At 48.6% G+C, this 25,860-nt stretch overlaps 1 protein-coding gene across 2 annotated transcripts; it reads left to right on the forward strand.

The window, feature by feature from the left end:
• Positions 1-8,912: 8,912 nt before the first annotated feature.
• Positions 8,913-19,028, forward strand: TRIB3 (tribbles pseudokinase 3). 2 transcript variants are annotated; one of them, XM_031434030.2, is made up of 5 exons: positions 8,913-9,182; positions 11,445-11,530; positions 12,448-12,738; positions 15,759-16,051; positions 17,701-19,028. In XM_031434030.2, the coding sequence occupies exons 3-5, from the start codon at positions 12,448-12,450 to the stop codon at positions 18,188-18,190; spliced, it is 1,074 nt and encodes a 357-aa protein (XP_031289890.1). In that variant the 5' UTR covers positions 8,913-9,182; positions 11,445-11,530; the 3' UTR covers positions 18,191-19,028. The 2 variants fall into 2 exon arrangements, with proteins under 2 accessions (XP_031289890.1, XP_064331870.1); XM_064475800.1 differs by lacking the exon at positions 8,913-9,182 and having other exon boundaries at positions 11,161-11,530.
• The last annotated feature ends 6,832 nt before the right edge of the window (positions 19,029-25,860 follow it).

A 25,860-nucleotide genomic window follows, 5' to 3' on the forward strand; every position in this document is an offset into this window, starting at 1 on the left:
AACTCTGGCGTGGCCTGTGGGGGTGCAAAGATGGGAGGGATGAGAGACCCCAAGGGGCACATGTGGAAGGAGGCAGGGAGCTGAGACCAGAGGAAGCAGAGGAAGTTGAAACTGTTCTCAGAAGCACAGCCCCTGCCAGACCAACCAGCTGGCTTCCTCTTACTTCCCCTGAGTCAACTCCTGTGAAGGGGCGCTCACTGCCCACCAAGACAGCCAGGGTCACACCAACCTTGAGAAGTTCTTCTTCCACATCTGCTGCCTCCTTGGCTGTGAAAACGTGGCAAGTCATCCCTCAGAAGAAGAGAAACATGAAAGCTGCATGAAGACACTTTTGTTTTTCCAAATCGGACTGGTAAAGATCAAAAGCTTCGATAACACCCTGGGGTGTCCAAGTTCTGGGGAAACAGGCTCTCACATGCTCTGCAGCCAGAGGTAGCTTGGTACAATCTTGGTGGAGGATCGTCCAGAAATTTCCATTAAAAGCACAAATGCACCAACTTTTGACTTAGCAATTCTGCTTCTAGGAAATTAGCTCAGAGTTTCTCTCCACTTCCCTGTGTACGAACATCACAGCATTGTTTGTTACAGCAAAAGACTGGAAGTAATAAAATGTTCATCCACAAAGGATGGTTTCAATAAGCCAGTCCATCCCCACAATGGAATATTACAAAGCTGTAAAAAAAAAAATCAGGAAGATCTCTCTGAACTGACGTGGAATAATCCTCAAAACAAATTGTTAAATGGGAAGGAAAAAAGCCACCTGAGGGTCTGCCCCATCTGAGTAAAAGGGGAAAATAGTTACAACTTACATCTTAAAGGAAACATAAGAAAATTGGTTGCCTCCTTAAAGACGAACTAGGGGCCTGGAAACAGGAATGGGAGGGAGACTTTTCAAGTATGACTCCCTGCACCTTTTGAATTTTGAGCCAAAATATAAATAAATAAAAATATTTTCAAATCTGCCTTCTAGAAAATGCCATGTTCTCACACATCTCCTGCTCCTGCTTAAATTCTGTCCCCCTGGACAGAACATCCTGGAAGAGAAAAAAACCTGCCTGCCAAGATAAGAGGTCCAGGTATGAATCCTGGCTCCATTCCTGACCCACTGGGTGACCTCAGGCAAGACACTTACCCTCTCTGGTTTGTACCAGGTGTCACCCAGACAATGCCCACAGCTCTGGCATTCCAGGTCCTCCTGCTAGACCCAGCACCTGGATGCTAGGCATCATGCCTTCCTGCTCTCAATTCATTCAATTCACTTAAACTGAGTAGCTACCAAGTGCCAGATTCTGGGTTCTCCGTTTCTTTCCCTCCACTCCGCAGCCCAGTGCCTGGCATGGGAGTTGGTACCCTGTAGGCATTCAGCTTGTGAATGAAGAATGGATGCTTGGGTAGCCTATAATGAAGAAGAATATGAAAAGGAATATATGCATATATGTGTAACTGAATCACTATGCTATGCACCAGAGATTAACACAACACCGTAAACCAACTATACTTCAATTTAAATATTTTTTAATTAAAAAAGAAACAGATGTTTGGGCAGATGCACAGTAATGGTGGATGGACAGGTAGATGGTAGATGGTGGTTGGATGGATTCATAGATGAAAGGTAGATGGATGGATCTTTAAGACAAAAGCCTTCATTGAATCCTTCAAGCCTCCCAGTTACCATCCTTTTTTTTTTTTTTTTTACTCCTCTTTGAAAAAACTGTCTTATTCACTGTCTCTAATTCCTCTCCTCTCTTACTATTTTGATCATTCTTCTACCTGCCCACCTCACTACACTCCCATTGAAACCGCTCTGGTCAGGGTCACCAAGTTGCCAAATCCAATGCTCAATTCTCAGTCTTCATCTTCTTAACTGATCAACAGCTTTTGACACAGTTGAACACTCTCTGCTCTTGATACACCTTCTCTCTTCACTTGGCATCCAGGCCTCGATGCTCTCCTGGCTGTCCTCCTCCTCAGGGGTCACTCCTTTGCTTCTCCCTGTTGGAGTGATCCAAGACCCAGTCCCTGCTGCTCTCATCCAGTCTCAAGCCAGGACTCCAGATCTATACCTTCAGCCCAGCCCACTCCACTGAACTCCAGTGCATCCATCCAATTGTCAACCCAGTGTCTCTTCTACAATGTCTAAAAGATACCTCAGAGTCATCACAACCAAAGCGGACCTCTGGTCTTCCCTCAAACACCTTGCTCATCTCACTGGATGGCAGCTCCATACTGGTAGTTGTCAAGGTCAAGAAAGCTTGGAGGCATCCTTGAATCCCTCTTCCCCTCACACTCCACATCTGAACCATCAGCAAGCCTGTTGGTTCCACCTTTAAAATAAACTCAAAGTCCAATCACATCTCACCACCTGCAGAGCCACTGCCCTGCTCTGAGCCACTGGAGTTTCTCAACAGAATTATTTCAACATCGGCTGCTTTCTCCTCAGTCTTTTCAAAGGCCTCCAAAGCTCTAGATGGTCTGAACCCCTATTTACCTCTCTAAACTCATAAACCACCTCCTTCCCTCCCTTGCTCCCCTCCAGCCCACCTCCTTCGCCAGCACACCAGTCAGGTTTCCCCTAGGAGCCTCTGTACAAGTCGTTCCCCTGGGCTGAACAATGTGCCCTCCAGAGGGTCTCCTGGCATCCACTGGACCACCCTACCCACTGCCTGCCTCCACCCTGCCCTCCTGATCCTCTTGCCCCATTCTTTTACTTTTCACCCTTGACCATGCCCTATACTTTAAGTATTTCTTATGTTAATTATTTCTCACATATTTTCTTTCTACTAGGCTGTAAGCACTGCTTTTGTCATGACATCATCTGCTACAGCAGATATATATGTGTTATTTTCACATCAGTAGGCCCAGCCTTTAGAACTGTGCCTGGCAAGTAATAGCTACTCAGTAAATATTTGTTGAAGGAATGAATAAATACATAAATGGTTTGATTGATGCTTAGAAAGATAGATATGTGCTGGATGGAGGGATGGATGATGGTTGAATAGGGGGCAGATGGAAGAACATAGAGATGGCAGGAGAAAGTTGAATGGAGAGATGGTGGGGAATGAGTTACAAGTGAATGGTAAACGGATGGATAAGGGATGAATAAATAGGTGGAGGGATTTAATTCATTCAGCTACTATTTCCTGAGCATTTACTCTGTGCCAGGCACTATACCAGGTGCTGAAGATACTCTGGTGAGTCAAACCAGCAGATGCCTGCCCTAAGGGAGCTTACAGCTTAGTGGAGGATAGATACATAATTATATATTAATAGTAATAATTAATTATATATCAGTATTAATAATTAATATTTTATATTATCACTATGTAATAATTATATGTAATTAAATGCATATGTAATTCCAAATTATAATACACATTATGGAGGAAAGGACAGGATGCTCTGAGAGAGAATAATATGAATGAGTGATGGAAAAATAGGCAATAAATGGGGAGAATGAAGGCAGACAGGACTTGAGCTGGGCTGCTTTATCTTAATGGTCCTGGCCGGCCACATGCACCATCCATGGCCAGACTCAGGGCCTCCCTACCCCATCCATATCTCTAACTTCAGAGACACTGTCCTCTCTCCCCACACTGACTCAGCACCTGCCCCGGCCCATCACCAGTGGCTCTGGCCTGACTCCACATCCAGCCCCATCCTGCTGAGTCACAGTCTTGGGCTAATCAGAGGGCAGTTCCACAGGGCCCCCAGTTCAATGTAGCTCCTTTAACCATCCTCAACCTGGGAGTGGGGAACGACCAGAAGGGAGGCCAGCAGGTGCCAGCTCTTGATGCCTGGGCCTGGGCACGAGTCTCTTGATTCTCAGAAGAGTGTCTCTGACCAGGCTTGAGTTGAGAGTTGAGGCTTCTCTGGGTGTTGGGGTCAAGGGTAATGGATTAGAGCTAAGTCTGTCTGCAGGACTAAACTCAGTCGGGAGCTGGAATTGGAATTTAGGTCAGGAGTCAGGATTGGAGAAAGCGGGAGCCCAGTCAGTGACCAAGTCGCTCAGCGTGGGACAATGGTCAGAATTTGGCCATGGCTGGGGGGCAGCGATCAGGGCTCAGGCTACATCTAAGGTTTCAGGTCAAGGTTCAGTAGAGTCCAGAGTCAGGGAATAGGCTCAGTCACTGTCCTGGGCACCGGCTTAGTCTCTGCTTTCTCCAGGGAGAGGGTGGGTGTGTTGGCCTGAACTGGTTCAGGAGCATCTTCCAGCCTAACATGCTATCAGTTCTATCACCCAGACAGATGAGCAGTGCCTGCCCCAAATCCTCCCCTCCATCCTCTGGCCCTGCCCAGGTCACGCCCCTGGGGCCGGGCCTGGCCCCAACAAGGCCTAAACATCCTCACTCTGGCACCCTAGGACTCAGGGTGGGAGTGGAGTGCAATGGGGGTAGGGCCACGGGGCAGAGCTCTGAGCCCGACCCAGGAGGATGCCTTGCGCAAGGCCTTCTGATGCAACTGGTTGCTGGCTGAATACCTCGGCACCCTCCATCCCACACCCTGCAAGTTTTTCTCAGAAAGGGAAGGGCCAGGCAGTGGCCTGGATTGAACACACATAATCCCTTTCCTTCCTAGGCCCTGGTGGCTTCAGGACCGGCAGGAGGCAGGCCAGAAGGAAGGCGGGCAGGGACCAGATGACTCAGCAACTCAGCAGTGAGTCGGGTATTAAGAGGGAAGGTCTGGAGCTCCCTCCTTACTGCCCTCCACTGGAAGGTGAAGGAGAGGCTCGGGATCCCTGGAAGTTCAGAGGCCCCACCCCCAACACACACAGAACAGCAATTGTCCGGCTGAGCCAGGACGGGAACTGGTGGCTGCCCAAGGTCATACAACTGTCAGAGGCAAGGTTAGAGCCAGAAATCAGCTTTTTTACTGGGTCTCCAGCTCCTCCCACCACAGGTTAGGATTGGGACCCCTTACACTTGAGCAAGGCATGGGGTTTCCCCAGGAACTTTGGATCAGTCTTGCTGAGGCTCCTGAAATAGTGAACAGACATGGGCTTGGGAAGCCATACAGACCTGGGTTCAACCCCACCTGGCTCACTGTATGATCCTGGGCAGGTTACTTCCCTCTCTGACACTTGCTTCTCTCACTTATAAAATGAGCATAAATTCACTCTTAGCTTACATGGTTGAGGTCAGGATTACATGGGAAAACAGATGGAGGGCATGGCCCAGGCACGGCACATGGATGATGCTCAGAAAATGTCCCCACCTCTCCTTCAACTCTTGGGATGGGTGTTAAGAGGCAGGAGTGGCAGCCTGGGCCCCATGGGAATAATATTAGTCACTTATCATCAAGTGCTTACCATGTGCCAGGGAATCTTCTCAGCTCTTTACTTGTAATTAACTCATGGAACCTCTCATTTAACGATTATGCCAATAACAATAAGCAGTTCAATAGCCCTATCAGGAGGATACTATTCTCAATTCCATTTATAGATGAGGGCTCGGGGTCTCAGAGTAGCTAAGTGTCATCCAACAAGGACAGTCTAGGGAGGCCATGTAAGGCAGTGGACAAAGACCATCCGGGCTTCCAGCCAGACTTGGCTCAAATCTCACTGCTCCTCTGCCCCGCCTTAGACCAGTGATGTCACCTTTCTAAGCCCCAATTTCCTCATCTGCCTCCAGGGATGAAAACAGCAACTTGGTAGGGAAGTTTGTGGAGGCAGTAAGATGATGTAAGAGAAGCACCCACACAGGTCCCTGCTGGGTCCATGGGCACAAGATCACATTCTTTGTGAAGAAAACCCAGGCCCACAGGGCAGAACTGGATCACCCAGCATGGTCATGGCTGCCACTGGGCCACCAATGGGCTGATGCTGTGGCCAGGCATTGGCCTTCCTCCCTGTCCTAGGGCCCAGCCTGAGCCACGTTGGGATGCTGAGGGATTTCTGCAAAGCCTCCGGGAAACCCCAAAGAAGGGGGAGGTGCCCAGTGTCTAATAAACGCTCCCCAAGAAGAGCACAGGCCCGGAGTTGCAACTCTTGAATCACTCATCGCCTTTCCCAAATTGATTGGCCCAGATCCATTTACCCACCTGTATTATTATATTCCATAATGTTTTTCTTTCAATTAGCTCATTTTTAAAAATGTTGTAGACCCAACAGGCTCTTCCCTTCTTTGCTATAATCCCAGGACCCTGTGCCAGGGATTCTTGGTCTGAGGCAGTGCTGCTCAGTATGGTAGCCATTTCTGCAGGGGGCTACTGACCACTTGATAGGGTGACTGAAGAAGTGAATTTTCACTTTATCGAATTTTAATTTTAGCAGGGGAAACATTTTCTCCATTAATCGCAACTTCATTGTTTTGTTAGGACATTTTACTTCAACCACTGACAATTTAGCCTTCATGCTATTTTGTGTCCAAATTAAGTGTAAAATATATGCCAGATTTTGCAGACATTAGTATGAGAAACAATTTAGGTTATCTCGTTAACAATTTTTTTACTCTCTGTTGAAATGATAATATGCTAGATACATTGGATTAAATAGAATATATTATTAAAATTAATTTCACCTGTTTCTTTTTATTTTTCTTTAATGCATAACTAGAAGTTTTAAACTACATATTTGGCTCACGCCATGTTCTACTGAAAAGTGCTGGCCTGGAGAATTGGGATTTGATACCCCTAACTGCGATAATGTCCCAAAACCTGGGGTACATGCCTCAGATGAATTTCCAGTGACTGTACCCACAAGAGTCCTGGAAGAGGCTGCTGGGTTGCAAAAATTGTGAAATGTACAATGTGGGTGCTGGAGTCTGCTGTCCCAGGCTCATATCTGAAATCTGCCTCTTGTAACAAGCCGAGTGGTCTTAGGTAAGCCCCTCACCTTGACTCATCTATAGAATAGAAGTGACATTGCCAATTTCACAGTCCCTTAAGTGCCCCAACACCTTTGCACTTACTTTCCCCTCTGTCTCCCCTCACAACTTTGTCCTTCTCAACCCTCCTCTTCCTTAAGTTCTTATTTTAAATATCACCTTCCTGATATGCCCTGCTGAAAATAGCCACCCTTCAGTCATATCTAATAGAGAACAAGTCTATGCTATGTATTCAAGAGAATACATAAACAGACTCATAGACATAGAATACAAACTTGTGGTTGCCAGGGAGGAGGTGGGAAGGGATAGACTGGGAGTTCAAAATGTGTAGATACTGACAGGCATATGTAGAATAGATAAACCAGATTGTACGATATAGCACAGGGAAATATATACAAGATCTTTTGGTAGCTCACAGCGGAAAAAAAAGTGACTATGAATATATGTATGTTCATGTATAACTGAAAAATTGTGCTGTACACTGGAATTTGACACAACATTGTAAAATGACTGTAACTCAATAAAAAAGATTTAAAAAAATAAAATAAAAAATTTTGATCTATGGTTTAAAAAAAAGAAAATACATGACACTTATAATCTGTTTTAAATGATCCTGGCTTATTGATTTTCTTTTCTTTAAAAAAATTTTTTTTGTTTTTTTTTGGGGGGGCGTTATTAGGTTTATTTATTTATTTATTTGACGGAGGTACTGGGAATCAAACCCAGGACGTCATGCATGCTAAGCATGTGCTCTACCACTGAGCTCTACTGTCCCTCTGAGTTTCTTTTTTTTTTTTTTTTTGATTTTATTTTCTTGATAATGGTTTGTCTTTCCACTGATTCATAAAGTCCATGAGGGCCAGAATGAGTCACTCTTGTAACCGCGGAGTACCCAGCATTTAGAACAGGGTCTGACACAGCATGGAACAAAGTTAGGAATGTATGAGCAAACCCAGCACAGTCTGGCTTCAGAGCGGTGCTGAGAAAACAGCATCCCTGACTTTCCTTGCCCCTTACAGTCTATCTAGGTCCTGGTGTAGTAAATGAGTTCATTCATCCCTCCCCAGAAGGGAAGTCTCCAGGGTTAAATAAGATCCTAGAATCCCCTGGTGTGCCCTGAAGGCTCTGAGATGCAGGTGATCTAGTCCCTGAGGTTCTGCAACCGGGGAAACAAAGGTGACACCACCTCCCTCCCATCAACCTCTGCCTGGAGGAGTTATTTTTTGACACTGGTGAATTCAAACACCAAGGCCTAAAAGGGATTGGACCCCTGGGACTGCACAGGGATGTTTCACCAGGGCCTCCCAGGCCTGGGGCCGCAAGTCGTGTTACAGTCGCTCTCTGAGCCTCCATTTTTTCCACTCTATTTACTGAGTATCTATGATGTGCCACACAGTCCTAAGTATTTAAGGTGTGTTAGCTTATTTAATTTATTTCCTGAAGTAGCACAGTGGGTCTGGACACTGTGGGTCTGGGCAGAGTTAGGGTCAGGGCACTTTTAGGTAGGCTGGTTCCTAGGTGATTGCTCTTAACTACCAGGCTGCACTGCCTCTATCTAATGAATGCTGTGAAGCCCACCAGACCCCAGGCCTCCCCAGGGCACCACAATGGTTCTATTGAGCCCAGAGTCATCTCCTAGGTCTGTGGTCTTTGAAAAGCTCCTGGTTACTTTCCCACAGCTGGGCCTCGGGCTGCCCCTTTGTACAATAGGCAGAATGGAGCTTCCTGCCTGCCCAGGGTTCTCCTAAAGGTTTAATAAAGTAATAGTAGGAGAAAGTGCTTTATAAACGGGGAAGCACCCAGGAAACTGTCACGGTTCGCTTTTTCTCCCTAGCGCCCTCCTGAGAAAGAATTAACGTTCTTCTGTTTCACAGATGGGAAAACTGAGGCTCAGAAAAGCAAAATGCTTTTTCTAAGGTGATAGTGAAAGCCAGTGGCTTGTGTCTGCATTCAATCTTCGGGCGCGAGGCGGGAGGGGGACCAGACACACCTAGAGGGCGGGTGAGGCAAGGGGTGCCGGAGCAGCGCGCGGACCGCACAGGAGGGGCGGGGCGCGCTCGGGCGGTGACCCCGAGGGGCGGGGCGCAGGGATGGTGCAATCCCCGGCCTGAGGGCATCAGGCGGCGGCTGATTAGCTCACGTTTACATCACCCGGGCCGGAGCTGGAGCCCGGCGCCCGGCATTCCCGAGACACTCGTGGCGGAAGCGGCGACGGCTCCGCGCGCGTCCGGCTGCTGGGATCCTGGGCCAGAGCTACCCCCGGAGCCGCGTTCAGCCGCGGCGGAGCGGCCCGGGCCACCTGAGGGTGACCAGCGACTCTGAACTCGGGCGGCGTCAGGAGCCCGCCGTGCGCGGGGCAAGGTATCCGGCGGGGGCGGGAGGCGGCAGGGCGGCCGGGAGCCTCCGGGCGGCTGTGGTTGCTGCGTATCTCTCTCCCCCACCCCCCCACCCCGCCACCCCCCTCTCTCTCTCTCTCACACACACACCCCTTTTAACAAAACTCGCCGTCTGGGGAGCGACCTGGGTTGAGTGTTCCCTCCCGACGTGTCCAGGTGACGCGGCCAGGCAGGGCATGGGGTAGCCGAGTGTGGCCGACTCTGGCGGGCGCGAGGGTGCCCACCAGCGGGGCGTAGCAGCGTGTCCCTGGGGCAGAGGAAGCGGGGACTGCCTGGACAGGGTGTGCGGTGTCCGCGTTGGTGTGAGTGTGGGGCGGGCCGGGGAGTAGTTTAGCTGGGTGCGGGGAGGTCTGAGGGGGAACTGAGGGCTTGGGGCTTTGTCTGTGCGGATCTTCGGGGACCTGCGTGGATCACTGGGGTCCGGATGGAGCTATGTCTCCGGGTACCGTGCGAGCTGTGCGGAGGACTGGGCACCGGGCGGCAGGTGCTGGCCGTGCGGGGACGCGGCAGGGACAGGCTGGGTGCCCGCGGGCCCGGCAGGTGCGGGGTCAGGGGCAGCTGGGAAGCCGGAGCGAGGCCGCTGGCAGGTGTATGCTGGGCCCGTCGGCCACCGGTTCCCACGCTATAGGGGGCTCGCATCTTCTGTTCCTGCAGACTATGTGCGTGGTACCTGCTGACTCTGGGGTGTGGGGCCGAGGTCCCAGGTCAGCCCCTTCCCAGTACCCGCCCCTCGCCCCCGCCTTCCCTATGTTTCCACTAAACCTTCTGCCCGGGGATTCCGCGCCCACGGGAGAAGCTGTCTTGCTGTTACTGAGGGCGGGGCGGGGCCGCCCACTGCCTTCGCGGTTGCGGGTTGCGGGGTCAGACGTAGCGTGTGGCTTTGTTGCTATCCGTCCTGCAGTTCTGAGTATAACCGTTGGGAGAGCTCTGTGTGTGTGTGCGTGTGCGTGCACGCTTGCTAGCGGAAGGCAGAGGTGTGTGTCGCTTAATAATATGTGTGCCCCTCTCTGCCCTGCCTGTGTGCCTTGGCTGGCTATCTTGGACAGAGTGTATCTGAGGGGTGTGTGTACACCTGTCTGCCCTGGGTTGTGAGAGTAGGTGTGTTTGGTATGACCCGCCCTTATTCCTCGGGGAGTGTCGGGGAACGGATATTAGGGGCTGCCTCCATCCTACCACAGTGACTAGTTCTGCAGTGTGGCCTGCAAATTCCCTTGCTAATCTATAGACTCCATTACCCCATCCGTCCAGTGGAGCTTATCCCAGGCCCCACCAGACTCTGAGCTCTGGATAGGGCCAAAGCATCCTGGGGTGCTGATGTGGCCATGTGGTCCAGCGAGTCTCGGGACTTTGCAGGGTACAAAGCACCCATACAGCCAGGGATCGTCTTGCTGTACTCTCAGAACAGCCAGTGCGGTAAGGAGTATCATCCTAGCTTCATCCCTGGGAGGTTTCTGAGACTTCAGCTGTGTAGAAGAAGAAGAAAGAGGAGGAGGAGGAGGAGTAACGGACCAACAGCAGTGACTATTTCCTGACACCTACCCTGCAACAGGGCCATGTTACTTCATTTGTATTTTAATTTCATTATCCCAAAAAATCCTATGGGCTTTGCATCATTTACAGATGAGGGAATTGAGGCTCAGGAATTTTGAAGAACTTGCCTAGGACTATCCAGCCAGGAAGGTCTGAGCCAGGATTAGATCCCGGGAATATCTGACTACAGCCCCCCTCTACTGCATTCTTACCAAGATGGGGCTATGGCCTTTCACTCTCAGTGGGGGCTCCCTCCCTCCTAAGGCAGCCCATGCATTTGAAAGCAGCGTGATTGGGGAGGTGGGCCTTAGTCTGAGAACTGATTCTGAGTGATATTTCCCCTTAATCCTGCCAGGGACTGTCAGGAAGTTCTTTAATTATGCTGAAGTCTGTCTCCCTCTTAACACCTCATACCTGAGCCTCCTTGTCCCTCATCTGGAGCCTGGATGGGTGGGCAGATGGGTCCCAGAGAGACCTATGAAAGGGAGGGAAGGAGGGAGAGGAGTACGGATGATGAAGGATGATGAGTGAATGAAGTGTATATTGAATGTACACACAAATGTATGTTCTGGAATGAATATATGTACTGTCAAGTGAACAAAGCAAGCTACTGAACAATATACCCAAGATGATCTCTTTTATGTAAAAAACCCCACCAACGTGTAATATGATGTTATCTCCACGTCTGTATCTATAGGTGTGTAAGTGCACAGGAAGAGGTCTGGAAGGACCCAGACTAAATTGTCCACAGTAGCTTCTGGCCTCCTGGGACACTCCAAGAAGGTAGGCATTTGGCAGGGAGGCAAGGGAATTTTCAATTTCAATAATTTAAAATAAAGATTCTACATTCATGTATTGAGTATTTCAAAACAGATAAAGTGTATTTCTTTTTTCATAGGTAATAGCTGCTGATACTACAGCACTCAGCAGATATAGTGCAAAATCACTCCTCCTCCCTCTCACCAATCATCAAGTCCCTTTCTGCACTTTACTTTTTTTTTTGGTCATTTAACAGTTCACTCTGGAGATCTTTCCAATTAGCACATAAAGAATTTTCTCTTTTAATCTTTCAAATGGCTACAACTGTTCTATGTATAGATGAAATAGAGTGTATCTAACCAGTTCACTCATGATGGACCTTCAACTGTTTCTATCATACGGGCTGCAGGGATAACCTTGTAATCTACATCATTGCATCAGTACGTAGAGAGTTTCCTGGTCTTTTTTCAGAGATGCATAGTATTCCACTGTGTGGCTCACTGTGATAGGTTTTTTTGTTTGTTTTGTTTTGTCTTTTTTGGGGGGGGTAATTAGGTTTATTTATTTATTTTAACGGAGGCACTGGGGATTGAACCCAGGACCTCGTGCATGCTAAGTACACACTCTACCACTGAGCTATATACCCTCCCCCCTCTACCATGGTGTTTTAAGCAGCCTCTTACTGCTGGACATTTGGGGGTATTTCCTGCTTTTTACTGTTAGACAGAAGGCTTTGATAAACAGCCTTTCACGTATTTAATTTTTTGACGAGCATTTTAGTTGAAATGGGAAACCCAGTCAAGGGTATGTGTGTTTGTCCATTCAATGCACACCACGAACTCACCCTTCATAAAGGCTGTGCAGTGTATCTTCCCACCAGCAGAGGAAGAGAGGGGTCACCAAGCAGCTTGACTTTAGTGCCTCTCTCCCCTTCTTTCTAGATGCGAGCCACCCCTCTGGCTGTTCCTAAGGGTGTCCCCTCCCGGAAGAAGCAGCTGGACTCGGATGATGACCTAGACACTGAGCGTCCCACCCGGAAGCAAGCCCTAAGTGGGCCCCAGCCCAGGCTGCCGCCCTGCCCCCTGCCCCCGAGCCCACCCCGTGCTCCAGTCTGTGCCCCTGCTGTGACTGCTGCCTCTAGGCTTGGACCCTATGTTCTTCTGGAGCCTGAGGAGGGCAGCCGGACCTACCGGGCCCTGCACTGCCCCACCAGCACTGAGTACATTTGCAAGGTACGTGCCCCAGGGGCCACTGTCCCCAAGCACCACAGGGAGCTGGGGAAGGGCCTTGGCTCCATAGGATTGCCAGGGCTAAAGGGTCCTTATATTAATTCAGTTCTGTTTTTATTGGGCAAGTGGCCAATGAGTCCCCAGCTCTCTGTCAAGCCCCAGGCCAGGCTGAAACCAGAGAGATAAACCAGATGGTCCCAACCCTGGGAGAATCCACAGCTTAGGCCCACAGTGTGAGAGATGTTGCTAGGGTTGATTTTAGGGGCCATGAGAGCACAGAGAAGCCTCTATTATATTGGAAGGCAGAGTCGGAAAAGGCTGAGTAGGAGTTAGCCAGGAAGAAGGGGGAGAAGGGAATTCCAGCAGGCGAAGCAGCTGCGCAGAGGCCTAGAGGAGTGAGAATGCAACCCTTCAGAGAATTAAAAGGACTTCATCATGGCCAGAGTGGACAGAGTGTGCAGACAGGGCCAGAAGATGAGTGCTGGCAGCCACTGGTGGTGAAAGCGTTAGGAAGGAGCCCCTCGCTGGGCTAGGGGAGCCCCTGAAGATATTTGCACAAGGGAAGGATGCGATATGGTAGACATCAGAACTCCTAGGACCCCGGAGGTCATTGGCCCACTGGTGGCCATTTTACAGATGGGAAGACTGAGGGAGAGGAGAAGGGCCAGGCATGAAGCCGCATGGCACTGGGCCTGGATCCTAGGGCAAGGTCCAGTGTTCCTGACAGAAATCAGGGTTCTTGGCCAAATCCAGGAAACAGGAAAGGCCAAGTGACCCATTCAGGACACCACCAGGTCACAGCCCACAAGGACAGAGATGAGAAAGCGTAATAGTTGGTATTTGCATGTAGTACCATTGCATTGATTGTTTGGTCTGCATAATCTCCTCTAATTTTCACACAATCTTTGAGGCAGTGATTCTCATTGGGCCCATTTTTTAGCTAGAGGACAGGCGCTGAGGCTCTGAGGCTCCGAAAGCTGTGGCTACTCTCCGCGTCACAGAGCCAGGAGGTGTCAGAGCTGAGACTGCGCTTGGGCAGGTTGGGCCCAGAGCCACATGCCACGTGCTATGACAGGTGGTTCAGACACAGGCAGGGCAGGCTGGCTCTGGTGGGCAGGGGGAAGGCAGATGGGGGAGACCCAGGTACATAGGGAGGAGCAGAAGTGGGGCTGGGTCTCCTTGGAAATGCATCAGCCCCTTCTGATGGGGGAGCAGTGGGCAGGGGGACAGCTCTGGACACCAGATTTACCTGGCCCCGGGCTGCCTGACACAGGTCCCCAGGGCTACTCCAGGTGCTCAAAGGAAACCCCAAACTCTGGGTCCCCTTCCTATAGCATCACAGGTTTTCTCTGTTTCCCCTGGGGAAGGAAGTCCATGCTGAGAGGAATGACGGAAGCAAGTGGGGCCAGAAACGCCACGCTTCCACATGGCCCCAGTTATTCAGGATCATTTAGGAAAATCTACTGGGATGTGCTTGTGCCTCCGCCCAGAATGAACTGTGGGGGTTGACCTGCCATTTCCACATTGTCTAGGCTTCTCAGTGCATAGAAAGATCAGCATCCTGTCTTTATAGACTATTGTCTTATTCATTAACTCAACCAATCTTCAGCAAGCCCCTGTACGTGCCATGCACCATGCTGTGCCTCAAAAGTAGACCAAGTTCTGCCCCCACAGTTCACTCTGGGCGTGAATAAGCCAAATATATGTCAGGTGATCCTAACTGCTATGGAGAAAAACCTAGAAGCTGGGAGCGAGGGGATTGGGGAGGGGAGGTGGTGCAGGTGATCTTAGTTGGAGGTCCAGAAAGAACTTTGTGAGAAGGTGACTTTGAAAAGTGACTTGAATCAGGGGAGCCAGCCCTGTGGGTACCTAGAGGAGAGCATGCAGGTGGCAGGAAAAGCAAGTGCAGATTCTCAGAGGCAGGAACGTGCTTGCCCTGACTTTTTTGAAAGTCTCTGTTTTTGGATTATTTCCTCCAAGCCACCCCAACTGTTGTTTTGTTTTAAGACATATGCTTATTTTTTTTTTTCACGGATTAAATATGTATATGCTTTATTTATCTGTTTTTATTTTCTGTATGATTGAGATTTGTTTTTATTCTTTGTGCGCAAAGGGTTTAAAGGCAGATAAACCAAAGAGAGTAGACCAGCTCTGCCACTGATGAGCTATGTGGCTTCCAAGTCACCTTCCTCTGAACATCCTTTCAGGACTATGGTGAAGTTTCCATCTAATGTCAGTAAAGCCCCAGCACCATTCATTCTAAAGGACTTACTGCCCACCCACCCTTTCCTTCATTCCTCAAGCAGGCATTGAATGCTGGCCTATGCCAGCCACTGGGGAACTAACTTGACTGACAGCCATGGTCCCTGCCCTCCTGGTGCCCACAGTCAAATGCATGAGACAGTGAAAGGCCAAAAAACTAGATATTTACAAATTCTGATAAGCATTGCAAAGAAATTAAGAAGGATGCTGAAATATAGAATATTTTGGAAGGGGGCACCCATTTTAGGAAGTGTAGCCCAGAAGGGACTCCAGGGAAGTGACCTGAATGATTGAGATGGCCAAGGGATAAGTTTTCCAGGTGGGAGGCACAGGCAGTGCAAAGGCCCTGAGGCGGGAAAGAACCCGAGATGCTATGGAAACGCAGCTAAAGTTCAGTATGGCTGGAATAGGAGGTGGGGGAGGAAGGAAGGTGGGTCCCATGGTGAGAGTGGTGAGGTTGTCAGGAAAGATGCTGGGCTTGGGTTACCTGCTATTTTTGAATCAGCTGAAGTTTAAAGCCATAGAAGGTAACAGTTAAGAGCACAGATGATGGAGAGCACGGATTCAGGTCCCAGCTCTGCCACATGTTCGCGGCATGGTCCTCCAGCTTCCTCAGCATTGAGACATGGGACTGAAGCGCTTGGCCCAGGGTGCGGCACACAGGAGTGTGTGCAGGATTGGCCGTGACCGTCTCCAAGGCCGGCCTGGGCCCCACGGGGTACCCCCCTCCTCCCCCAGCTCACACCGTGTTCTGCCCACAGGTGTACCCAGCCTGCGAGGCCCTGGCGGTGCTGGAGCCCTACTCGCGGCTGCCCCGCCACGGGCACGTGGCCCGGCCGGCGGAGGTCCTGGTGGGCCCGCAGCACCTGTACGCCTTCTTCCCGCGGCCGCACGGGGACATGCACAGCCTGGTGCGCCGGCGCCGCCGCCTGCCCGAGCCCGAGGCAGCCGCGCTCTTCCGCCAGATGGCCGCCACCCTGGCGCACTGCCACCAGCACGGGCTCGTCCTGCGGGACCTCAAGCTCCAGCGCTTCGTCTTTACTGACCGTGAGAGGTGAGCGTGGCCGCCGGGAAGTCCCCTTGATTTGGACCCAATGGATGTCTTTGTCCCGGTTAGATTGGGGTTACGCATTTTGGGCCGAAAAACCTTAGAAGCGATAGGGCCTTCTCAGCGCATCCTATCAGGAGATACAGGATACTGATACCTGCTATTGTGAAGTTAACCTCAGTTTTTGGTAAAGGTGGCCTGGGCCAAGTTTCTCCACTGGAAGTTTCCTAATTTACCCTTTGTAATGAATAATTACCTTGAGCAATACTTTGTAATTAGTAAGTACCATGAGGTGCTTTGAGGCTATGCATGTTAATATCCTGTTTCTCCTCAAACTTTTACCCACTAATTTCAGCCACCATCCATTTTGCCTGTAGCAGTTATTCCAGTGATGTTTGCCTGAGGGTGGTTTTCTCTTTCCTTCTACAGTTTATACCAAAACGAATACCCTTTCAGTAAGTAGAATATAAATTTTACAATGATTTTTAAGCTAATACACAGCTTCAAATCATTTTGAACTTTGGGTGAGTCCAACACCTCCAGACCTCCCAGAAGTGAGAAAAGTGCATGCTTCTCTTTTCAAGGCTGTGATTTGAGAAGCACCATCGGTAGAGGAGGGAGGGTGGAGTCAGGCAGACCTGAGTTCAAATTCTGATTCTACCTTTTAACTTGCTCTTTGGCCTCGAGCAATGGCTTCACCTGCCTGAGCCTTGATTTTTTTATCTGGGAAATGGGCCATTAATGCTGACACCTCCACCCACTCCCTGCGCTGTGATTCTCAAGACTGGTCAGAGTTTTCAGACAGGCACCCAGGAAGTGGTGCCATTGGAATAAATAAGATTACTAGCAATGGGAAGGTAAGGTGATCCAGAGCGCCCTGGCAATTATTTAAAGCAGATGTTGCAGGTGGTGGTCTCTACCCTTTTTTTCCCCCTCACATACCTGTTCATTTGTTTTTAATTGAAATCAGTTGCCAACTTTTTTTAAACTGGGATTTTTTTTCATTAAAACATGATTTCTGGCTTCTCCTGTGGAAGAATGGGAAGTACATGAGTGGTTCACAGCGCTGGCTCTGGGCGGGGGAGAGCCAGGGTGCACATCCCAGCCCTGTGCCCTGGCTACACAGTCTTCCTCCTCATAAGTTGTGTGAGAATGAAATGAGATGCCCTAGGTACAGCTTAGCTCAGGGTCAGGTACACAGTGGATGCTCCAAGTATTGACTGTAATGTAGTTAGTGGTGCCCTTTTAAGGCAGGATTTGTGCTGGGATGTTTGGGACAGTCCCCACTTCTTAGGAATTTCTCTCATTTTGTTGCCTGCCTAGACTCTAAGTTTGCATCGAGTTTAAAAGAGGCTTGATGCCCTCAGCCCCCTCAGCAACCCCCTTCCCTGCCCCAGAGATTGTTGGGAAATGTATTCCTCTCAGAGTCCTAGTTCAAACTGAATGGCTCTGTGTCCTTGAGAAATGACTTAACCTTTCTGAGCTAGACTTCCTCATCTGTAAAATGGGCTCAATCATCCAGCCTCATAGGGCTGGCTCATGTCTGCCAAATACCAGCAGCCTCTTGGGAACTGGATGCCATGAAGGGCAACAGTGTGGGGTGGTGGTGTTGGGGTCACCACTAGCTGACCCCTCTGTCCCTTCCCGTGCTGCAGGACAAAGGTGGTGCTGGAGAACCTGGAGGACGCCTGTGTGCTGACCGGGTCTGACGACTCCCTGTGCGACAAGCACGCGTGCCCAGCCTACGTGGGCCCTGAGATCCTCAGCTCCCGGGCTTCCTACTCCGGCAAGGCGGCGGATGTCTGGAGCCTGGGCGTGGCGCTCTTCACCATGCTGGCCGGCCACTACCCCTTCCAGGACTCTGAGCCCATCTTGCTCTTTGGCAAGATCCGCCGAGGGGCCTTTGCCCTGCCTGAGGGCCTCTCGGCCCCCGCCCGCTGCCTGGTCCGCTGCCTCCTCCGACGGGAGCCCACTGAGCGGCTCACGGCCTCGGGCATCCTGCTGCACCCCTGGCTGCGGGAGAATGTGATCCCCCCAGCCCCAACGCGATCCCACCTCTGGGAGGCTGACCAGGTGGTCCCGGAGGGGCCAGGACTGGAGGAGGTGGAGGAGGAGGGAGAAAGAGACGTAGGTCTCTATGGCTAACCCGCCCTGCTAGAGTTTCAACTGCAAATAGTGGGTTGAGTTTGGGGTATCTCCAAGCTCTCTCCTGCCTCTTTGAACCTTAAGTGCCTTCTGGGAGGGAGAAAAGAGGAGGCATGTGTGGAGCACACTGGATGCACACCTGGTGGTTCTGCCCACCCGTGCACGTGAACTCATGCTTTGCCAAGTCCTTGTCAGGTGCTCACTGGGCCAACCCCCGTGCCGGGTGCTGGGAACACCACAGTGAATGACAGAGACAAAACTCCTGCTCACAGGTTGACAACCCCTTTCCACGCACACAGGTCCATGTCCACCCCAGGCACAGGCGGTGCAGGTGTTGGCATCCATTCTTGCAGAAGCCTGGGCACGTCTGACATGGGACAGTCCCTTTCACAAACAATCCAGCTGCCTTTGTATCTTGCACCTTTTCAGAGAAATGGAAGCATCCCTGTGCCAAAGGCTCCAGGCCTCTTTCTTGTAACTCAGGACCCCAGCACCCAGACTGTGCTGGGAACTGTGCTCCCACTAGCTCTGTCCTCCTGTTCAAGGGATGCCTATCCAGGCCTGAGCCAAGGACTTGGGCTGGAAGATCAAGAGAGTAGACTGTGAGGCTGGTCCTCATCTAACTCAGAGTGGTTTGGAATGAGGGGCCAGTGACCCCCTGACCCAAGCACCAGAGTTGGGGGATGGGATTAGGCAGGGTCTGTCCCTTGGCCTCCTGGATAGTTCCAGGCCCTGTCCTGGGCACACTTGGGGTCCAGGACCCTACATCAACACTACGGGTTTTAGATGTTAAGAGTATATATTTTTACCTTGTGCCTAATAAAGGAATTCTGAAATACTTTCATCTCTCCTGGATGTTTCATGCAGTTTCTCCTCCCCATCTCTTATCAGTTTTCTCTGCCTCCAAAAACGAGCCCCAGGGTGAAAGTTGGAAGCCTTATTTCTCAACCTCAAATGAGTGGTTCATAAGAACCCTCTTCCCTCTGTTCTTCTGGATATATTGGTGTCTCAGGGTACTTTTTGGCTGTAAGTAACTGAAACCCTGAGTCATAGTGGCCTGAAAAAGAAGAAAATGTATTTCACACAAAGCAAGACATTGACAGCAGGGTGGAGTTGCAGGGTTGGTTGATTCAGCACTCAGAGCTGTTAGCAAGGACCCTGGCCCTAGGCTCATTCTGTCTCTTTGCGCTGTTGTCCCAGGTAACTGCTGGCACAGTGGCTACAGCAGTCCCAGGTGCTGCTTTAAAGATATCCATGACCAGAGGAAGAAGGAGGTGGCATGCTAGTCCTTCGGAATGCAGAGCTGTGGAGTCAGGCTGCCTGGAATGAAATCCTGGCTCCAACATTCACTAGCATTTGATTCGGTGTGTTTCTTAACCACTGTATGCCTCAGAATCTTCATCTGTAAAGTGAGAGCTAACTCATGAGCATTGAATGAGTTGTTTTACCTAAAGCACTTAGAATAAGCAGTGCCTGGCATAACAAGCCCTCCATCAGAGGTGGTTGCTGTTGTTCCCTCCATAGCTCTTTCCCGGGATGGGGAAAGCTTTCCCAGGAGCACTCCTAACAGACTTTCCCACATACCTCATTGGCCAGAACTGGGCCCCATGCCCTTTCCTGACCAATCACCAACAAGGGAAATGCAGTTACATTAATTAATCATGCCAATTCTCCAGCTGTAGGTGGGGGCAGCCTCCCTGAGGCTCATGTAGGGGGTTTGGGAGTGGTGGGAGAGAGATACCTGAACAGAATCAAATTCTGAGAGGAAGGAGGCAGTGGGAGAAGGCAGAAGGAAGACAACTGAGGTACCCCAGTCAACAGCCTGCTAACTGCAGAAAGGTGAGGGAGGCCATCCTAGATCACCCAGCCACCAGTTGACCTCCCAGCTTACTACAAAGGCTGACCCAGACCAGAATTCCCCACAGAATCATGGGCTAAATAAAATGATCATTGTTCTAAGCCATTAAATTTGGGGGTGTTTTGTTACACAGCAAATGCTAACTGATACAGACAAGGACAAGTCAGCTTCATCTCTATGCACCCAGTATCATTCCCCCACTACCCCCAACCCCCTGTGCATCACCCAGAACAGGGACCAGCTGTATCTAGGATCTTATGGAGAAGCCCCCAAGTTCTTACCCTTCCTCCCCAGCCTCCAACAGACCCTGCCCCAGCTTGCTTGCAAGCTGTGTCCTCTCCAGTGCCTGTGGAGCAAGGGCAAGGGGGATCAGCCCATATAAAATGGGAGCTGCCAAGTGGCAGGTCTTTATCTACATTACACACAGAGTTTCATCCATGCCTTACAACAATCCCATGAGGCAGATGGTCTTGTCATTTCACAGATAAGAAAAATAAGATTTGGAGACAGCAGATTAGTCCAAAATCACACAGTAGAGAGAAAAACTCACCTGGTTTTATCTTGAAGCAGGAACTTTTTATGGGGCCACTGCAAAGCCGCCACATGAAAACTGTCTCATAAAAATTTGAGTCCACTCTCACCAAGCAATGCATGTAGCCACACCCCTGGCTACAATTAGTGGGGACTTTCATGTTTTATTTGTAGTCATTGAATGATCACCATATAAGAGCTTTACAATATCAGAAGTAATATACATTACTGAGTGAGAGGGACTGTTAGAAATTTAATTGGGGATTTTCTCTGAAACTGGGATTAAATACAACCGATCGCACTGTGACCTGTTAGTGTATTCGTTCACTTAGCAATTCAACAACGATTACAAATGCAACTGTAGGGCAGGCTCCATGCTACATAGAGGCAATGTGGTCCCTTACCCTCAAGGATTCAGTCTCATAGAGGAGAGAGATGTTAAAAAGACAAGCACATGAATGAGGAAATTAATTATACCTGTGTATGTGCTTTCTGGCAAAGATGGGCGTCACCAACCTGTCCTATGATCCCCTACCTGTCCTAGCCTCCCTTACAGTCACATGACTAGTTCTGACCAATGGTGTGTGTGTGTAGAAGTAACAAAGAGGTTGCCACTTCTGGGGTGAAGCGATGGAGAGCTGGTGGGCCCCCATCTTGTTTTCCCTTCCACTGATACCTGAGGCCCTGCATTCCCTAAGCTACAAGAGAGGGAAGGACCACCAAATCCACCCTGGATTTTACTGAGCAAGAAACGAAGCTTCCTGTGTTAAGTCTGCGCAATTTGGAGTGTGTCTGTTGGGCAGTTAGTGTTAATTACATTGACAATGGAAAACTTGCCACGACAGAAGGAAGGACAGTTCTCTCCCCTACTAACGAGGCTGAATCAGAATTTGTTGTATTACACAACCCAAAACGTAGTGGTTTTGGATTCTCTGGGTCAGCAGTTTGGGCTGGGCTCAGCTAGGTCACTCATGGGGTTGCAGGCAGGGGGCGGCTCAACAGGGCAGCTGCCACCTTATCCACTCGTCTGTCTGCCGTCTGCCATCTGCCATCTGCCATCTGCAGATTGGCAGGCTTAGGGAGCCTTGGCTGGGATGGCTCATCTCTGCTCCACGTGGTCTCAGCCTCCAATAGGCTGAGGCCAGCTCCTTCACTGGTGGTCTTTGGAGTTTCAAAAAGGAACAAAGGAATGCAGGGTGTAGCTCAAGTGATAGGAGTATAGGCTTTGCATGTAAAAGGTCGTGGGTTCAATCCCTAGTACCTCCTCTAAAAATAAATATATGTATATAAATAAATAAGCCTAGCTACCCTCCCCTTGAAAAAAGGGAAAAAAGAAGATTCATATCAGCATGACATGGACAGATCCAGGAGATGGGGAAATAAATTCTCTCTCTCTCTTTTGTTTAGTAAACTCCCTCTCTTGATGGGAGGAACTGAAAATAATTTTTGGCCTTTTTTCCCCCTTCAATATACAGCAGGAGATATACTTGATTAAATCAACTGACCCCTGTATACCTAAAACTACTCTGCAGGTTGTGTGTCTGTGGGCCAAATGCTTGGTGTCTCTGGGCCTCAGCCTGTTCCCCTTTTCTTTTGAGGCTACGCCCTGCCCATCCCTTGAGGCACAACCAGGAGCCTCTTCTGACCCTGTCAGAGCCGGCCTGCCCTCCCCTGCACACTGAAGCCCTCAGAACAGGGTTCTCAGAGGTCATTGGTCAGTCTCCTAGGGTGCTTGTTTAAAATGCAGATCCCTGGATACTCCCCAAACCTGGTGAGGCAGAAGCCCTGATGTTCTGCATCTTAACCATCTCCCTGGGCCATGCTGTTGAGCATCCAAATTGGAGAAACTCTCTGTTTGGAGAAATCCTGCCACCTTGGGGACTTGGAGATCACGTTAGCTCCTCTCTGGGTCTGTTTGTAAAATGGGTGTATACTGGGCATGAATTCTATCTGCCTGTGCTGTTAGGACAAGCTCCTAGATGTGGGAGGGTTTTGTCAGAGGTCAAAATCTAAGCCGCCACCACCGCTGGACCAGCTTCCTGGGGAAGCCTTCATTCCTTCCTCATTCCCTCTCTTCTTGCCTGGCTTTGTGGTTCTTCACAGCAATTAGCCCCACCTGGCAGGACACTCTATCCGTTTGTTTGTGTGAGTTTCATAAATCCAGGGACCATGTTTTGTTTATAGCTGTCTCCCTGGCTCCAAGAATGATGCCTGCCACATAGAGCTGCTCAATAAATGGTTTTTTGTTTGTTTGTTTCCCTTAAATTTTTTTCTTTTTGTTTCTTTTTTTAAATTAAAAAATAATTTTTGATGGGGGGGGTGAGGGGAGGTAATTAGGTTTATTTATTTATTTTCGGAGAATGTACTGGGAATTGAACCCAGGACCTTGTCCAGGCTAATCATGGGCTCTACTGCTTGAGCTATAACCTCCCCACTAAAATTTTTTAATGGGAGAGGTAATTTTAGGTTTATTTGTTACTTTTGTGTAACACAGGTACTGGGAATTGAACCCAGGACCTCCTTCATGCTAGGCATGCACTCCAGCACTGAGCTATCCCATCCCTGACTGTTTGTTGAATGACTGAATGAAAGTGGTTGCCAGGCAGATCCTACATACCTAGAGCAGAGTCAGGACACTTACTAGGGATGGTTAATGTTTCCTGAGCACATACTATATGCCAGGCATGGTTCTAAGTGCTTTATATGCATTGCCTCCTTTGACATGTGAGAGCCAGCTTCTAAGATGGCCCTCAATGATCCTCAACACGTGGTTTCTGTGCTTTTGTGTAGTTCCCTCCTACCCTGAGCTGGGTTGACAGTGTAGTAGGATACTGTGAAAATAAAGGAGTATGACTTTAGGACTAGGCCATAGAATATTATGGTTTCTGTCTTGCTCTTCTGGATCGTCTGTTCTAGGGAAAGCCAGCTGTCATGTTGCTAGGACACTTGGGTACCCTATGGAGACATACATATGGTGAGGAATTTAAGTATCCTGCAGAAAACCAGCACCAGCCAGGGATATGAGTGAGAGTTCTCGAAAGTCAACCCTCCAGCCCCAATCAGGCCTTCAGATAACTAAAGCCCCAGCCACCATCTTAATTACAGCTCTGAGAGACCTTGAGCCAAAACTACCTAAGAAGCTGTTTCTGAATTCCTAATCCATAGAAACTCTGTAAGCTCTACATGTTTATTGTTATTACTACTACTATTATTATTATTATTTATAAATAACAGAAATTTATTTTTCATTGTACCAGAGGCTAGGAAGTCTAAGGTCAGGGTATTGGCAGATTCAGTGTCTGAAGAGGGCTGGCTTCTTGGTTCATAGAAGGCCACCTTCTTTTTTTCTAATTGAAGTACGGCTGATTGACAATATTGTGTTAGTTTTGGGTGTAGAGCAAAGTGATTTAATTTTATATATATATAAATAAAATATATAAAATATATATATATATATAAAATATATTCTTTTTCAGATTCTTTTCTATTATAGGTTACTACAAGGAATCTAATATAGTTCCCTGTGTCTTCATGTTTATTATTGTTTGAATCTGCTAAGTTTGAGGACAATTTGCTATGTATCAATAACCAATAACTGATGCAGATTCTCAAAACAGCCCTATGAGGGAGGGGCAATCATGAAGGCTGTTGTACAGAGGGGGAAATTGAGCCCAGAGAAGGGAAATCTCTTGTCCAAGGTCACACAGATAGTGAACTGTGGGACTGAAGCCAGGTCTGAGTGACTACAGAGTCTACCCACTGGGATGAAGGATGTCCAAAGCAATGCCAGGCTTTGCCCTTAAAGGAACAAAGCTAAGCCAGAACACCTGAAAGAATATATCTGCCTCTAATATAAATTTGTGCAGGCGACCTCAGGGCTGAAGAGAAGTGACCATCATAAACTGGCAGGCTCAGCAGAAGAAAACAAGGTAATAGGGGTGAAAACCAGCAGAAACAGACACTCAGAGTTCAGACAGCAATATTATCAGACACAGACTATAAGACAGAAATGTTTAGTGGACTTAAATAACTAAATAAATAACAAACTTGAAACTATGGCCAAAGTATAGAAAATTATGTCAAGTAACATAATGGATTTGAAAATCTAGTAGAACTTCTCAAATGAAAAATAAAATAACTAAAAAATTCCACAGATGGATTAAACCACAGATTAGATGTGGCTAAAAGGGAACGAGTGAGACAAAAAGTAATGTCAACCTCAGATTCAAGAGACTCCATAAATTTTCATACATAGACAACATCATAGTAAAAATGCAAAACACCAAAAACAAAGAAAAAAATCTTAAAAGCACTCAGAGGGGGGAAAAAACAGAGATTACTTTCAAAAGAACAGCAGTACATGATGAACCTCAAAAACGTTATGCTAAGTGGAAGAAACCAGTTGCAAAGAAACACATATTGTAAGATTTAATTTATATGAAATGTCCAGATTAGGAAAATCTATAGAGGCCAAAAGTAGACTAGCTCTGGGGAGTTGAAGAGTAGGAGACTGGGAGTGTCTGCTAATGGGTACAGGGTTTCTTCTCCAGGGGTGATAGAAATGTTCTAAAGTTAGGTTATGGTGCCGAGGAGGGCATAGCTCAGTGGTAGATTGTGTGCTTGGCATGCACAAGGTCTTGGGTTCAGTGTCCAGTACCTCTGTTAAAATAAATGAATAAATAAAAAATAAATAAACAAACCTAATTCCCCCGACAAACAAACAAAATTAATTTAAAAAAGTTTGATTGTGGTGATAGTTGCACAATTCTATACTAGAAGCCATTAAATGTACACTTTTAAATGGGTGGATCTTACAGTATATAATTTATATCTCAGTAAAGCTATTTAAAGAAAGAACAGCAGTTAGACTGACAGATAAGGATGTCTCAACAGCAACCATGGAAACCAGAAGACAATGGAATGCTGTCTTCAAGGTGATGAAATGTGAGCTAGAATTCCATATCCGGCAAAAATCCCTATCAAGAATGAGGTCTACTGGGGGAGGGTATAGCGCAAGTGGTAGAGTGCATGCCTAGCACGCACGGAAGTCCTGGGTTCAATCCCCAGTACCTCCATGAAAGAAATAAAATAAGTAAACCTAATTTACCCCACTCCCTTCCCACCAAAAAAAAAAAAAAAAAAAAGAAGTAAAAAGAAAGAAAAGAATGAGGTCTAAAGAAAGACTCTTCAAACAAAACCCAAGAAAGTCTGTCACCAGAAGACGTACCCTACAGGGAATTCTCAAATAGCGGTTCTCAAACTTGGCTTCCCATTACACTCA

Source organism: Camelus dromedarius, chromosome 18 (genome assembly GCF_036321535.1).
Source record: "Camelus dromedarius isolate mCamDro1 chromosome 18, mCamDro1.pat, whole genome shotgun sequence".
NCBI classification, from domain to species: Eukaryota; Metazoa; Chordata; class Mammalia; order Artiodactyla; family Camelidae; genus Camelus; species Camelus dromedarius.

What these genes read in the sequence shown, in the direction of transcription:
- TRIB3 (XM_031434030.2), top strand. Translation starts at nt 12,448, where the DNA reads ATGCGAGCCACCCCTCTGGCTGTTCCTAAGGGTGTCCCCTCCCGGAAG. An exon ending in GCACTGAGTACATTTGCAAG is followed by an intron (nt 12,739 to 15,758) that starts GTACGTGCCCCA and finishes TTCTGCCCACAG; the next exon opens with GTGTACCCAGCCTGCGAGGC. An exon ending in GTCTTTACTGACCGTGAGAG is followed by an intron (nt 16,052 to 17,700) that starts GTGAGCGTGGCC and finishes CCCGTGCTGCAG; the next exon opens with GACAAAGGTGGTGCTGGAGA.